This window comes from Lepeophtheirus salmonis, chromosome Z (assembly GCF_016086655.4).
Source record: "Lepeophtheirus salmonis chromosome Z, UVic_Lsal_1.4, whole genome shotgun sequence".
Classification (NCBI taxonomy): Eukaryota; Metazoa; Arthropoda; class Copepoda; order Siphonostomatoida; family Caligidae; genus Lepeophtheirus; species Lepeophtheirus salmonis.
The window spans coordinates 19,895,203-19,911,139 of NC_092584.1; the positions used below are offsets into that span (position 1 = coordinate 19,895,203).

Consider the following 15,937-nt stretch of genomic DNA (forward strand, 5'->3'; position numbering starts at 1 on the left):
GGACTTCTGCTACTCCCTGGAAGCTGTTATTGCCAATAAGGGTGCTACATTTAGGATTAAGAGAGCTCAGAAACACATTTATTTATAGTATGAATTTTGTTTAAGTTTAAAATTCAAAAGTGTTTATATTTTAATGGACCACACGGTATAAATGGTGACGTATCTCTCTAGACAACTAGCTTGGGATCACTATTATCTCGAGTCCAATGCTCGTGTGGTCTATTTACAGTCGTTTTTAAAGAAGAAAAGATACTTCATTGACGATATCATACTGCTTATTCATACTTTTAATAAGTGCAACTCCATCTCCCAAATAAAGGAACATTGAAGAAAAGAAAAAATTATTAATTTTTTAAAAGAAACATTTTAATTCAGGTATCTGCTTTCCTTTTAGGTTTTGACAACGAAAGCAAGATCATCTATTGTTTTTTTCTTTTTTAAATCGTCCATTCATATCTTAAGACAAATACTTCTTTGGGATGTTAAGCCACCCCAAAAATAAAATATAAATCATTCTTTCACTTTTAAAAATAATTCAGGAATCCCCCAAAAATTATATGACAAATTAATAATGGAGCCAGAATGTGATACAAATAAAATATTATAATGATTATCATTCTTTGGTTTTGGACAAACCATAAATATTTAATAAATAATAAAAAAATTTAATAAAGTTATTTATGGAAAAGCAAAATCAAAAAGTTAACGAATACAATATTGTATTCAAGTCTCAATTAAAAACAAACAAAAAAAAACCTCCGAATCCTAGCTTGCTTTTGTGTTGACGAGTCTTATATATATATATTCTCATTTTGTAATAACTAAATTGTCAATGTATGTATTATTGTCTAATTTTTATGCTACAAAAAATAGTGTTAAGGACAAAATTATTGCTTTATTAAAATAGTCAAACACGTGTTACCCATGTACATATTGCCATGTTGCTTCTCCATACATATCTAATATAAGTTCTAGGTATACTTCTAATTGTGGACTGTCAACATAGAAGCAAATTCGAATGATTTTCCTAAAAATTGACTCTGCATTATATTTATAACAAAAAAATTTTGGTCTCATGTAAAATGAGATATCTTTTTTTTTTCCAGATCAACTGTCAGTCATTTTTTTTCAAAAGATCTCTAAAGTAACAATATGTTCTAGAACAAATACTGAATACGTATAAAAGACGGTTGGGTCAAAAGAAAAATCCGAGCAATCTTATTTTAAACTTCATATAACGTCATTCTAATTGAAAAAAATATATGATGTCATGTTATAAGCAATTTATCTGTAAAACTGGTCTAGAACAATTTTTTGTAGAACCGAACTAGACCGAATTTTTCTTTGGAGACATGTCCAGACCGGTCTAGGATTTTCAGACCGAACCCCAACACTAATAAGTATCTTTAATTAAATAACCCTTTTAAAAAATAGCTAAAACACTTGGATATCTTAACTTGTCCCACAATTTTGAATACAAATTCTATAACTTACTCAAATATGGCTATGAAGTATATTAAGTCCATAAACGAGTATGGACTTTCTCATTTTCTTTACTTTTGTTCAAGATTGTTTTTATGTTAACATTCCACATATTAAAAAAAATCATTAAAGTAAATATATACCTTCATACTTCAAGGTTTTTAATCTTTGTCACCGTACTGGGACTATTCCAAAGTGAAAGTCATTCCTTCAGAAATTAAAACTTATTTTCAAATGGTATAACCAAGAAGATAAAGCAAAATCATTTTTTATCTTAAACGCATCTGAGAGCATTATTGAGCACGAAAATCTGCCTCAAATCATTTTTTCTAAGCGTCAACAATATATGAAACTAATTTAAGTTATATACATATCTGAATTTGATCAAAAGTTATGGTCAATTTTGGGTAGATAACTCTTTCTGTGAGCGTAACCTTTGACCTTGCCCCTCAAAATTTATTGATCTCTTACTGTTAAAGTATACAAACTCACTAGAAAGTTATAGCAAAATGGATTTGTAATCTTAAATCCTACGAAAGACAAAAACATAACCCCCTTTAACTTCGTTCGCTGATGTAAAAATGCTCCTACATTCTAATTTGAATAGTAATAAATAAATCAACCTTTAGAAGAATCACACATTTTTTCCCATAATCTTTTTTTACTTTTCTCTAATCCATCCTAGACAAATTAATTGCAAAAGTCTAGCCCTTTCCATTACAATTTATAATTCAATCATTTATGTACATAATAAAAAAATCAATACTTTTTTGATCACATTATTATATAACAGGCCGGGAGTCTCTCTTTATCATCAATTCTGAATTCATCATTAAACCAAATACAAAATAATTAGATAATTACTTGTATAATTGGTCTAATTATTTTAGTTAACTGTGCTTTACATTAAAATTTTGATTTCTACGTGAGGAAATTTTTTTTAGTTTTTAATATATAAATATATTCGTCTTAATGTATTTTGCCGTTAACCCAAAGCAAAGTTTGAATATATTTCCTAAAATTGAGTGTTTATTACATTTTCATTCTTTGACAAATTATTCTTCATTTCTATCAACAAATTATTCTAAAAAAACAAGCCAAAATTGATTGTCCCAATAATGGTAGTTTGATCAATTAATTGGTTTTATTTGAAAGACCATATTATTATGATAAAGGAAATAGAAGTTTTAATCTATTGCATAAACTTTGGTGTATAATAACTCATCCAGGAAAGTATTCCAATGTAATTTAATATCGCTATATATATTTTTATATGCTAATACTGATCTGAGAGGATTATCTACGTACTGCCTATGGGGAAAATAATTCTAAATAAATTTTAAAAATGTGTCCCATAACCATGACATATGATCATAATAGTTCTGAGATACTTTCCTGAAGCTTCTTATAAAATCAAATAAATGATTAATTTAGCACCTGTCATTGACCAAAGAAATTCGGCGTCTAAAACAACAAATGTTTTTTTTTTAAATATTTCATAATAAGTTTTTTTTTAAGTTTTTCTCGAGAAAACTTTCCATGCGGCGAATAATCCCACTACAAATTCTCAATAGGCAAACTTAACTAGATTTTTGCTATATGTTATACATAAATTAAATGAATAAATTGCTTGATTTTTGTGTACGATTGTTTTTAAGTCGACAGACTGACTGTATATAGATGTACTTTGCTAATAATCATTTACTTAATTAAACCTACTTTTTAAATAAATAAAAACTCTAAATTGTGACATTTGTACAAAGTTTTGCAGGTAAAATGAGGCTTGTATCAAATATTTATGTGTGCATATAATTAAGAGATTGCAAAAAAAATAATTACATGATTGAATTTTCTACAAAATCGTGGAGTAATTCGATTTTTTTACGTATTCACAAAATTAAATCAAGTCCATTCTAAAGTCGATTTAAATAAACGCTTACATAATCTTTATTATTGTAATATATTGGTATTGTTCTAGGCTATTAAGTTGTATGTTGGTGTATTTCTGGGTATTGTTTAAAATCTTACTTTCTCTTCATATTTTCTCTTTCAAATATCTGAACCTTTAAATAACCATGAACAAACTTTGCTTAGCAACGGGACGCAAATTATACAGTGTGCAGCTGTTTCACAAGGAACTTGAGCACATGCACAGATAGGCCGTTGTTTGTTGTTTTGTAGCTATCCACTAATGGCAACAAAATATATAGTCCACAATTGTGAAAAAGGCATAGTGTCCTCAAGGGCGTCCGTAGAATTATATTTAGGAGTATAGCTTCTTATGGAATTTCTTTGAAAGATATGTCAAATTTAATTTTTTTGAGAAAAAAAACATATATTTGTATTATATTTTTTGAAAAAAATTTCAAAAATCTAAAGTGATTCTCAAAAATTAAAATTTTAATTTAAAAAAACAAATTTCCAATATTACATTTTTTGGAAATAATTTCAAAAATCCAAAAAATTTGGGGGAAAAATTTGAAAGAGACTCTCAAATCAATAATTCCTGTTTCTGGGTTTAAGCCCAGGGGTTATTGATTTTTTGACAATTTTGACAAAATTATTATTTTAATAAAAAATTCTAAATTCGATACAGAACTTATTTGTTAGAAAAGATACAAAACTCGTTTTTAAATTTGAATTAGTTTTAATTGTAAAAATATGATATTTAAAACTTTTACTGATGTCGAAGTCATTCCGTGGTTAACTGAGGGATGACATATTTAAGACGTTTTTTATGCTCTCTACATCCTTAAAATTGGCAATTGTGCGAATCCCTTTCCACCTACTCCAATAATATACTTATAATTTGTGTTCCGTCACTTCGCTTCACTTAGGAAGATTCCATCCACATAATAATGAAAGCGGTTGCGATTGTTGAATTTCAACATTCTGCATACGCTGTCTACAATTTCCAAAAAAAAAAAAAAGAGAAAATTTAACATTCGAACAAAGTTGGCAACAATATCCATATTTGCACATTCTATATAAATTATTTATAAATTTAAATCTGGATATTTTTTTAAAATCCCTACTGATTGATTTTTAAATATACTCTGTCAAATTGATCATAACAATAATATCAAAGAAGTTCCTGTCATTTTGTGGACACGCAGTCAATTTACCAAATATTGTATAAAGATACTTATTTATAAGAAATTAAATTATTCCTGATTTTTTTTTGTAATTTTTTTTTTAAAAACATGTCTAAAGGATTATTTCTAAAAACTCTGTACAAATATATATATCTTTATCCTTACACGTTGATTATCCATAGGTACCACTGGGTGAGTAACTTTGCTTTAAGTTTATCTCTAAATTGAGGCTTTGAAAAAATAGCTGGAAGAACATTTACCGTGTGTAAATATAACTATGACACCCTTTATATTAATGAAATATTTTTGTACTTATTTCTAAAATATTTATTATGAGACACACTTGATATTTTGAAATACATACTGTATGAAAATCAGATTGTCCTTAACATGAAGCCCTATAGACACTCAACAACATCCTTCAGCCGCCACAAATTGAAGATTAGAGCTTAATAATATAGCTTGGTTGCTTAAGTTTCCTATACTACTCAGTTCCTTGAGGACACTCTAATTTAGTGCACATTTAGCCTTAATAATCGCCAATATGTATTTATCAAGGAGGTTGAGGTGAGGCAAGGATGATGGTTTAAAGAGATTCAGTCAGTATGGCCAGGGGTAAGGTCCTCTCATTCCGTAAGACCTCCTTTTATTCAATGTTTAACTAATCGCTTAGTTATTGTTTCCTTGAGAATGCTTAAATTTAGAGCACATTTAGCTTTAATAATCTCCCATCTGTTGTAATCAATGGAGTTGAGGTCAGGTGAGGATCATTTCTTAAAGAAATTCAGTCAGTATGTCCTCCGCTTCTAGAATAAATACACAGAGGGGCTACCCAAAACTTCCAGGAGTATTACTAAATTTAAGAAAACGTGACTTTTTGGAATCAAGGAAATACAACTCAAAACTAATTTGTGTATTATCTAGATATTATATTTAGTATTATTTTTCATTCGGTATGTCCTCCTTCACAAGCAAAAAGCGCCTCAAGAGGTTGACAAACAGATTGGAAGCTATTGACGATGAAGACCGTATCCATGGCGTTCCACACTGTCTTAATGGCAGCTCAGAGCGAATCCTAATCTGGATGAGAGGCGTAGCATATATTCTTCTCCAAGACGCTCTAAGCTGAAAAGTACAGGGGATCAGGTCAGGACTGAAGGAGGTCCACAGGTAGGCAAGCCAGAAGTAAGCCATTTTTTACCTGCAGAAATGTTTGTTTTTCTTGGGTGTAAGGGGCTGTAATGGACTTTTAATGTTGTAAGCAGTCCAAATGGAGATGCCAACGATCTCTGCAGTCTTGGCAACGGACAACTGACCATTGGAGATCACACACGTAGAAAGCTAGTTTATTTTTGTTTCAACTGTCCTTGGGTGGCTTAATGAAACCTTAGAAATAAAACTAACGGGAATAAAATTGTAATTAAATGCTATTACAGGTTTTAGACTCCCGCTTTGTGGCGAGCAAAGTTTGAACCGCAGCACCCTCCATCTCGTATTGTGGATATCTAAAATGATCCCACCAAAGTTTCAAAAATATTCTGACCAACAAAAAAATAATGATGTTTGAATCTCAAAAGAATGAATTATGATATGAACAAGTAAAAATCGGTGGTGTAAAAATGATTCCACTGTTCCTTGAGTTAGAGTAAACGGTTTTAGGGATCATTAACATATCTATGGCTCCTAAAATTTGTTCACAGTTACTTAGCAAAATAAATAGTCAAAATAATATCAAAAATGACACAATTGTCGTAGAACAAGAACAATAACAGCTGATTAAATATAACTTGGCATACTATTTAGACAACGATTCAAAATACTAATGAAAATATCAATAAATAAAGTATGTCATAATTAAATTTATAACCGAAGATAGAACAAATACTTTGAGGGTCAAACATTTGTGCTTGTTAGTAATTGACCTACCTTGGTAAATTTTGATTCGTTCATTCTTTTGAGGAGCAATCTATACAAAAAATATATATACATATAATACATATGCGTACTGTCAACACAAAATCAAGCTAGAATATTTTTTCTTCTTATTGATTACATTTGTATTTTTCCAGGAATATTCGTCCATTTCTGTAGAAAACATATTCTTATTTACCCTTTGGAGTTTCTGCAAAATAAACTCCAAGTAGTAGAACTGGGATAGTACGATACACCCACGGTTCGCTATAATATTTAAATGGTTTTTTTATAAATAGAACTAATGTATGTAGTTTTTCAAGTTTTTTCGATATTGTATTCTTTATTCATTTCTTTTCTGTACAAATATTATTATTAGTAAATATATTTAACTTTTCTAAAATTAACACAGGTTGATAAAATACTATTATTCATGAATTTAGGATTTGTTTGGTAAAAATAAGTGTTTCTCTAGATTTTCTGGTAATCAACATGACTGATTAGCAGTCACAATATTTATTCACTTGATACAGATGTACCTATAGTTTCGAAGTAGTGTGAAACTAACTTGGAAACAATGGAGAATGTATCTAAATTATCCCTCCACTGGGTTTTTGTCAACTGGGATACATTTTATCATTTTGAAAATCATTATCTTCTTTTTATGGGGGATATCATAGCAATATTAAAGGTGCAATAAGTATTTATAAATCAACACACCGAGGATAAAAACGGTCCGAAACAAACTGGTATACCAGTCTTACCAAATTGTCAACATAAAATATTGAGTAATTTATTTGAAAATAGTCACATCGGAGTCTATTTTCTAATAAGGATTCAGAACTATGACTTAAAATCTCGGGTCTCATACGTTATCCCATACGTTTGATTGCAAAGCCTCTAATTGTCTTAAATATATTTATGAAATTTTTGCCTTATTTATAAAACAATAAATTGGGATATGCTACATTTTTTTGTTCACGAATGTTTTCATGTTGACTTGCCATATATATGTACTTTCGGGAAAGGAGAATGAACAACCAACTCATAAACATATAATATAATATTAATCTTGTTCATTGTCAAAAAAAAAATGATTATCATCAAATATATATAAAGCTATTCAGACTTGCTTTCCTCAACTCCTACAAAAGATGCTTTGTTCTCAAATCCAATATACCATAAAGAGAACCCAAAATCCCCCCCTCCCCTCTCAATCTTCCTTATAAATAAATAGAGATCACTTTTTTGAATAACACCATTTTTATATTTTTACCTCTCTTTTCAGCTAAATCGTCAACTAGGGGGTTCAATGCCGAATTGCTCTGCAAATTCGGCCTGTTCATCACGTAGAAGCTCACGAGGCTCCGCAGTTTCAGCCTCCTACATCATGATGGGTGGTGGTGGAGGCTATCATTCGGGTGCAAGTAGTCGACGATCCTCTGGTGGAGGCCTTCCCGGCTCTCGAAGAGAGTCTTTTAATTCTATTCTAAACCCCGCAAACATGGGCCCAGGCTCTTCCTACGACTCCCCACAAGGACAATCGCAAACTGCAGGATCTATTCTACAATCCATAGGATCTGGAGTGGTGGGTGCAGCCTCTTCTTTCTATAATACTACTTCCGTAACTCCCTCTAGATACAGAAAAACGCGTTTAAGACCTCAAATATAGTCATATAATATTACAATTTAAAGAAACACTCTTTTAGATTTTTTGTTAAACACACACACACACAAAAATATATATAATATCATAGAATAAAACATTAAGTAATTTATATTGTTCGTTCAGGGCTTTAGCCTTTATTTTTTTTTTCCTTTTTTTTAAATCATTTGCTTGCGTTTCCGCATAACTTTATTTTTTCTTTTCTCAATTTCTTTAAACGCTTTTCTTATTTGACTTAACTAATCACTATAAAAAATGATTACTCTGTTTCTCTTTCTTTTTTTTTCTATCTCTCTTATTCCCTTATGTTTTCAACAGAAACAAAATATTTCAAAATATATGGGTAACAAAATCCACACAAAAATATTTGTCTAATATTTTTTTCTTGTTGTCGAAATAATACATTTTATAACATAGTTAGATATCTTTTTTAAAAGATCTTTTATTACTCGGTAATGACAATAAAAATGTAATTTTTTTTTTTAAACCAAAAGATCACTAGAGTAATAAAATTTCCATTTCAAAATAGTAGTGACCTAAAAGTATTCTCCAATTATAAGTATGGAACAGTTCACAACTTTTTATTTTATAAAAATTAGATTAGAATTGATAACTATTTATTAAAAGTTATACTATAAATTAGTTTCTTAACTGTAGATAATTAAATTAATAATAGACAGTGTGTAATTAGTCCATTGTATAATTATTATTATATTTATAATTAATTATTATTGATATTAATTGGGAGCACGATCATAAATATAGATTGATATATATTTTTTTTTAAATTGAGGGTCATTTAACGTTCAAAAATATAGTTAATAGCAATACACCAATCAGTACGGATATTTGTAGATTGTTATTAATCTAAACCAGCATTTTCATTGACACATTTAAGGATGCTGGGTAATTATAGGCAGTTTGAATGCATCGTTACAAACTGCAAACTTAATAGCATACTCAAGATTGGTCAATTCTTGAGTTATTGATTCTTTGAGGACACTCAAATTTAGTGTGCCTTCAACAAAGGTTACCCATACCCTAAAGTACCACATTATTACCAATATTTATATATATGTATATATAAAATATTCAATGTTATTTTTAATAAGGACCAAATTAAAGAATATTTTGTTTGATAAAAAAATCATTCTTTAAATGACATATATCTTGAAATCCGTAGATCAATTAATTAAACACTTTGCCCTTAATCATAAACCTAATTTAACAGAAGAGACATCAATTTAACTTTAAGATTCTTTGATCATTACTGGTTTTTATTATCTAAAAACTAAAGTCCTGTATCCAATCAGAGACTGAAACTCTTTATAATAATGATCCTACTGTTCAAAAATAATTATTATTACTAGTTTATCAAGTGTTAATGAAGAAGTAAGGATCAAAAAAAAAATATTCAAGAAATAGACTCAAAATTATATTTATACCCATCTAACCCCAAATTAGAATTAGGACTCCAATTAGTTCGTTTTTTAACACGAACTTGTAATGGTTCAGGCCGTACCTGAGAGTCTCAAATATATAGTTAAGTATATGCCCGAACATATTACCTGGATTGTTTGGAGTATTGCTGTATTTAAATTTCAGAGCGTTTGTGTGCATGATTATAGAATATTGATTGATTTAATTAGAACTAGAAGTTGATTAATTAACTAAAAATAATTTTGTTAATGTGCATGATTTTTTTATGATAGTCTCTTTTTTGCAATGTTGAAAAGCTCAAATGTCATGGGTTGAGCGCCGAATTATGAGGATTAATGATTTGCTTTTTCATTGATTTTGAGTGTCACGTTGGTATGTTTTTTTTTTTTTTAAATATTTCAAGGGTTAATGATATTAAGGGCTTCCTATATTTTAAACTTTTCTAAAAATAGACAATTTAATCAGAACAAGAGGTAACTGTATATATTATTAAAAATAAATTTTGAAAGTAATTCATGTTGCAATTATTTTCTATAACGAATCAACTTGTGCTTTTACTAAGTACTTTTTTGTTAAACGAAAGAATTATATATTGAATCCGATCCGATATCGTTAAATAGTAATTTTCCGATCCCAAACTTTGACAAAATTGGTTATTTCTTTCCATTTGCATCTTGTTGAATAACGCTTTACTTGATCGAAAAGGTTGACTCGTGAGAGTTATAAAGTACGGAATAATCACTTTGATCCCGGCAAATTGAGGCAAATTTTGTTCGCACTGTATTTAAGAAGTAAATAAGTGATAACAGAACATTCATTTATATATTTATACAACTGAAAATGCTCTGGTTACTAAGCAACCTGGCTACAAAAATTGAGCAACAATAAATTCTTTACTTTTTTCTGATTGCATCATATGAAATATCGGAGGTGAAAGTATCAAACATTCAAAAAAAATTCTCCGATACGATGCAGAACTCATTTAGTGTGAGTATAATTGATCTAAGAAAAAGAAGTTACATATATTCAAAGTGTAAATAAGGTCATATAGTCCATTATCGACTATAAATTATTCATTGAACCACCTGTATTGGCCGAGCCTATATTGTACACTTTTCAATTTAATTATGAATAAGCTTACTAATACTTTGATCTCCCCTAAAAATTAAAAGATTTGTCAAAAATTATTTTTTATTTTGCCTATATTAGAAATATGTCAAGAAAATAACAACGCGACACATAAAACTAATGGAACTTACTTTTATTCTCTGCTATACTTTGACAATAGTTCACACCACGGATGAGTAAACTAACTTTACGATTTGAGTTTTTGGGTTATTGATTCATTCTAATTAGCAAGGGTATGTCGATTAATCCCTACATAAGACATTAAGAAGATGGTGATGTAATAATAGGTTATACAGTGTTTGAATGTGACGTCAGCTTTGTTGTTGTCGGCCATTTTAGAGGGGGGTTGCTAGGTGAAATATTTCCAGTAAATTCATACCCACTTTTAAAAAAGGATATTTAGTGGTGTCATACGGTTTAGATTTATAAGCTAGTTTGTAGTTTTTGTGTAGCGTTGTACAGGGAGGGCAGGGTTGTGGGTACTGGCGATGATGGATGAGAAAAGGACGTGATTTATGGTGGTTATGGATTAGAAATGCCTTCATTATAAATAATTAATAGTAAGTAGAAATGTTGAAAATCCGTTGATTTATTGGAACTTTGGGAGACATACATAACTACGAGAAAATTCCGTCAAATCCCGTCATTGTTCTTCTCCTGCTATATACTATCGTGTATAACTAGCGTTGTGTCAGTCGTTATTTATTTGGTCCAGTAAAGTCATAGAACGGATCCTTAAGACTGACAGTCCTTCGGACTGTCAGCAATAGAACTAATTAAAAACGAAGAAATAAAGTTGAGTGACGTCTTAAATTGATCATTTTAGGACTGATATGCAAGACTGAATTGGACCGAACCCAGACTGAACACAATCTATCACTACTACTCTGGCTACTCAATCTTATTAATCATCAATTTTGCTCTTCATTTCCTCTTCTACCAATTAAAATCTACAGAAATAACTAATAAGCATCGGCTCCTTCATTCCTTTATTTAGAATGATTAACTCTCAGTTTCTTCTTGGCCAACTTTAAGTTGAATTTCACAACAATGGACAAAATGATTTACTACATTGATAGGAACAGTGTGGGACTCGTAGTAGATCTATAAATGATCCCTTACAGTCCCTCGGGTCTCGCCCTCCTCAATTAACATAAACCGTAGAGCGTCATTAAATATCCCTTTTTTAAAGTGGAAAAGGAATGTCCGGGAAGGAATTTTAAATGTACGTTAAATATATATACCAGTCAAGATTTTTGAGCCACAAAAACCCAGTTTTAATATAAATATAATTTAGTACAATAAAATCAACACATACAAGGTCTTAAATCATATTTTCTAACAAAAAATGATGTCTCCAATGCCCGGTTTGATTTCATATTAGACCATAATATGTATTACAAATATGTAATTTTACAGTGTTATGCAACCTTATTACTATATGGTAGACAATAAATTAATTAATACAATGAAGGAATAAAATAATTTTCTCTAATTAATCAGCTTTTTTTTTGTCCATAATCGATGAAGATGAAAAAACTTGACGTACAAATCTAAATGTATTTTATGGATATTCAGTAATATAAAGTGCATTTCATTCAAATATCACTGTTGATCATGAAGTGCCATCAATTATTCATTTAAAAATTGTTCTTTTTATGTAATAAAGATGTCAAATATAGGTGTGTTATCACTGACGTCATATTAAAGGAGAGACCAACTTAATGGCACTAAGTTAATTTTTTTACCATATAAAATAGGCAATTTCCAATAAAAAACTTTATACCTGCATTTAATTCAATCAAAGTAATTTGCTCTGAAAATACGTATTAAAACTATAAATTTTTATAGTTATTATTATTTTTCCATAGATTATGGACGAAAAAAGTAGGTTAGTTAGAGACAATTCATTCAATTGGTAAAGCTAATTTTTACCTAATATATATACAAATAAGATTGTATTACGATGTAATAGCATATTTTTTTATGCATTTAGTGTAAGATATATAATAAAACTAGGCTAAAGATGATGTTCTTTTATTTTTGATCCCATTTTGACGTCTAATAGTTTAGCACCTTACTTAATATTAATTAAAAAAGCGTTTTTGTTGTTTTAAATCATGAATGTTGAGCCCTTCAAAAAGGGTGACGTCACATCAAAACACTCTATATGTAGTGAATAAAAAATTGGAATAATTTAGCATTCAACCCTAAAATTGTGAATTCAAGTTCATCAACTAAGTTACAAAATGTTTTTTTATAAAAAAAAACGAATTAAAAAGTAAATTTATGACAGTTCTTTATTAAAAAAATAAGTTATTCTGAAAAAAAAACATTTTTATCCATTTGTTCATTTCTTAAGGAATTATCGTAGTAAAAAATGTCGTTCTTTTCTTGCATGTGGCGGGACTACAATATGTACAAAGTAGATATAAGAAGAAAAAAAATGTTTATCATTTTATTTTGACGAATTTTCTTGTCTCAAACACTTTTACAAAACATTTTATTATGTTTAAAACATTGCTGATTCATATTTTTTATTTCAGTACCAACTTTTCGGCCGTCGATGAAAGCAAAAATTAATAGATTTCTTCCAAACTCATGAGCTGTACTTTGGGTTTTATTATTCTTTTATTTGTATATTTTTACCCATAACTCTGCAGGAGCCTGGATATTTAATTTATTTATCAACTTATTTAACTTTTTTACAAAAAAAAAAAAAAAAAATTATCAATACTTTTTGTTGAATGCCAATGTATGCCATTAAAAAAAAAAGAATAAATTTATTTATTTTTCTCTTCATTGCTTTCATCAAAAACACGTTGGCTACAGAAGATTGATAATTGACTGCCTTTCTAGATAATTCTACATAATCGTATTAAAAAGGAATATTCACAAAGCTTTTTATTACTTTCGAGTTTTTAAAAACAAAATAAAAAAATGTCATCAAATGAGTCAATTTGACCACTTACATTTAATTAAATTATTTTTTTATTAGAGTCAAAACAAATTAGTGGATATTCTTCTAAGGGTTCTTAGTAGAATTGCCAAAATTGCTTTTGCCAAAAGACAATTTAGAACATTTAACCAAAAAAAGACATTTAATATATTGATAAAAGCCATTCTATATTTTAATCCAATTTGAAATTAAAGTATGATAATATATATTGTTCAAATCCTTTATATATGTCTTATAAGTAAATTAACGAATATTATTTTGCATAAAAACACTTTAATATTTCTTAAATATTATTATTTGTTAACAGTGGCATGTTGTTCGAATATTGTTTCAATTTTTACTTTTTTAGTACTATAAATAAATCTATTATTAAACAAACACAACATCTATTCGAATGAAAGAATTTCTAAGAAATTAATTGTCATTCGACATTATATATTATTCATATGGAGAAAGACCATGGATTGGCAGACCGGCATAATAGCAGGCAACTCTGAGGGAGTGTCGCTGTTCTTGCCAGATAATATGTTTGTTCGTCAATCCATGGATACATAACACTTTGTTGTGTTTATATAATGATCATTAATGAATATAATTAATAAAAAAAGTATTTTTTTTCTACAAAAGAACATTAATTAGTGTACTTAGACGACAAATATGAGCAATACCCTTCTATGATGTCGTCACTTAAAATTTATTGAAAATATAGAATCAATATATTGAATATCATTTTTCGGTGAAATGTCCATTCTACAAAAATGTTTTTGCCGAGTACTCCATTCATCCTTTACGAGGGTTCTCTAAAAAGCCTAGACCTCTACGTGAAGATAACAGCACTTGTAAATAAACGCTAATTACTTCTATTTAGCCTCTGGTGAAAGTTTAAATTTCAGCACTTTTGGACTCGCAGTCCTTTGAGTCAGTTGATGCAAGTGTTTTTGTGAAAATGGAGAAAATTGAATAACGATCTGTCATTCAATATTTTTTATCCAAAATGGCTGAAACTTTGGTGATTGACTGTCAATAGATGGATGTAATTAGCTGCTTTATCCATTTTTGAAAACGTATATTTAATGACAACTCAATACTAAAAATGAAAATATTTGCTATAAAACGTCAAAACTTATACTTGGCATTTCTTGAAGAATTGTTATAATGAATATATATTCGGTATTGGTAGCCAACGTGTTCAAATGCATAATTATAGATATATAAAAAAAACATCGTATATCAAATTCATTTAATCGAGAAAAGATTTAATTCAACTTTTAGTCAGGCTCAATGTTTTCTCTCCATTTCTAATGTTAGCTAACCTTATAAAAAATAGTCATGGGCACAAACAGTTCTCTACTCTCATCTACACCTATTTATGTATGTAGCTTTAAGTAAATCAAATGGAAATTTAGGTGTTGTTGTTTATGAGTGTGCTACTCCAAATAATTATTTTCTTTAATTTTTTTTGTATTCTACAAATTCATCATCTCCCACAAAACACACACACACAAAGATGTTATTCAAATGTTATGTTTATATGTACAGATTTAAAAAATGTTTATTAAAACTCCTTTGTATGAAGGGATGGGATGGGTTCAGAACAGAGATGATCAAACGTTTGTACACCATATTGTTGTTGTTAAGTTTAATCAACCAAATTATGTAATTACTCATACTATTTTATTGTTAGATACAAGTTAATAATATTGTGTATTAACCCCCAAAATTGTTTTTATGTAGATAATAGTTGAACAAAATATATTAATTAAACATTATAACTAAAATTTCACATATGGCGTTTGGGCAAGGGTTTATCCATATTCATAAATATTGTTGTAGAAAAGGGCACCTAAAACACCTGAGTAGTGTTTGGGAGGAGATCAACTTTGCTGTCATGACGTGACACTATATTAGTCTCGAGCAGCTAGAAAAATATCAACACAAAACCAACTCTTTATGTAGCAAAAACACACGCACAAGTGGTTACTTATAGGTGTTCTTTCCTCAAGAATGGGTACTAGGAAAATGGTAATACAGAGTGATTCATAAAACATGTCCTGCCAGTATGTAAAAATAAAAGAAACCGAAATGATATCAACAATTTGAATAATGTTTGAGATGCGAGAATGTTAGCTGTCATGACATCGTATTCAATGAGCTGCAGAAAGTATCCGTAAAAAAAAGAAAATAAACACGAATCCCACTCCGTATTTAGTAAGGGCAATTAGACTGGAATTGAGAAGTAATATACTCCAAAATAAA

The 15,937-nt window shown here is 29.1% G+C and overlaps 1 protein-coding gene across 3 annotated transcripts in view; it reads left to right on the forward strand.

Moving 5' to 3' along the window:
• bma (SCY1-like protein bma) overlaps nucleotides 1-15,450 on the forward strand; it is a 91,871-nt gene extending 76,421 nt beyond the window's left edge. Inside the window, exons 12-14 of one of the 3 annotated variants that reach the window (XM_071893718.1) lie at nucleotides 7,777-8,076; nucleotides 8,473-8,497; nucleotides 13,269-15,450. In XM_071893718.1, coding sequence (XP_071749819.1) covers nucleotides 7,777-8,076; nucleotides 8,473-8,497; nucleotides 13,269-13,327 — 384 coding nt within the window. In that variant the 3' untranslated portion in view covers nucleotides 13,328-15,450. Of the gene's footprint in view, nucleotides 1-7,776; nucleotides 8,258-8,472; nucleotides 8,498-13,268 lie in introns of those variants that run through there. The other 2 variants (XM_040726176.2, XM_071893719.1) reach the window with 2 other exon arrangements.
• Nucleotides 15,451-15,937: the final 487 nt, after the last annotated feature.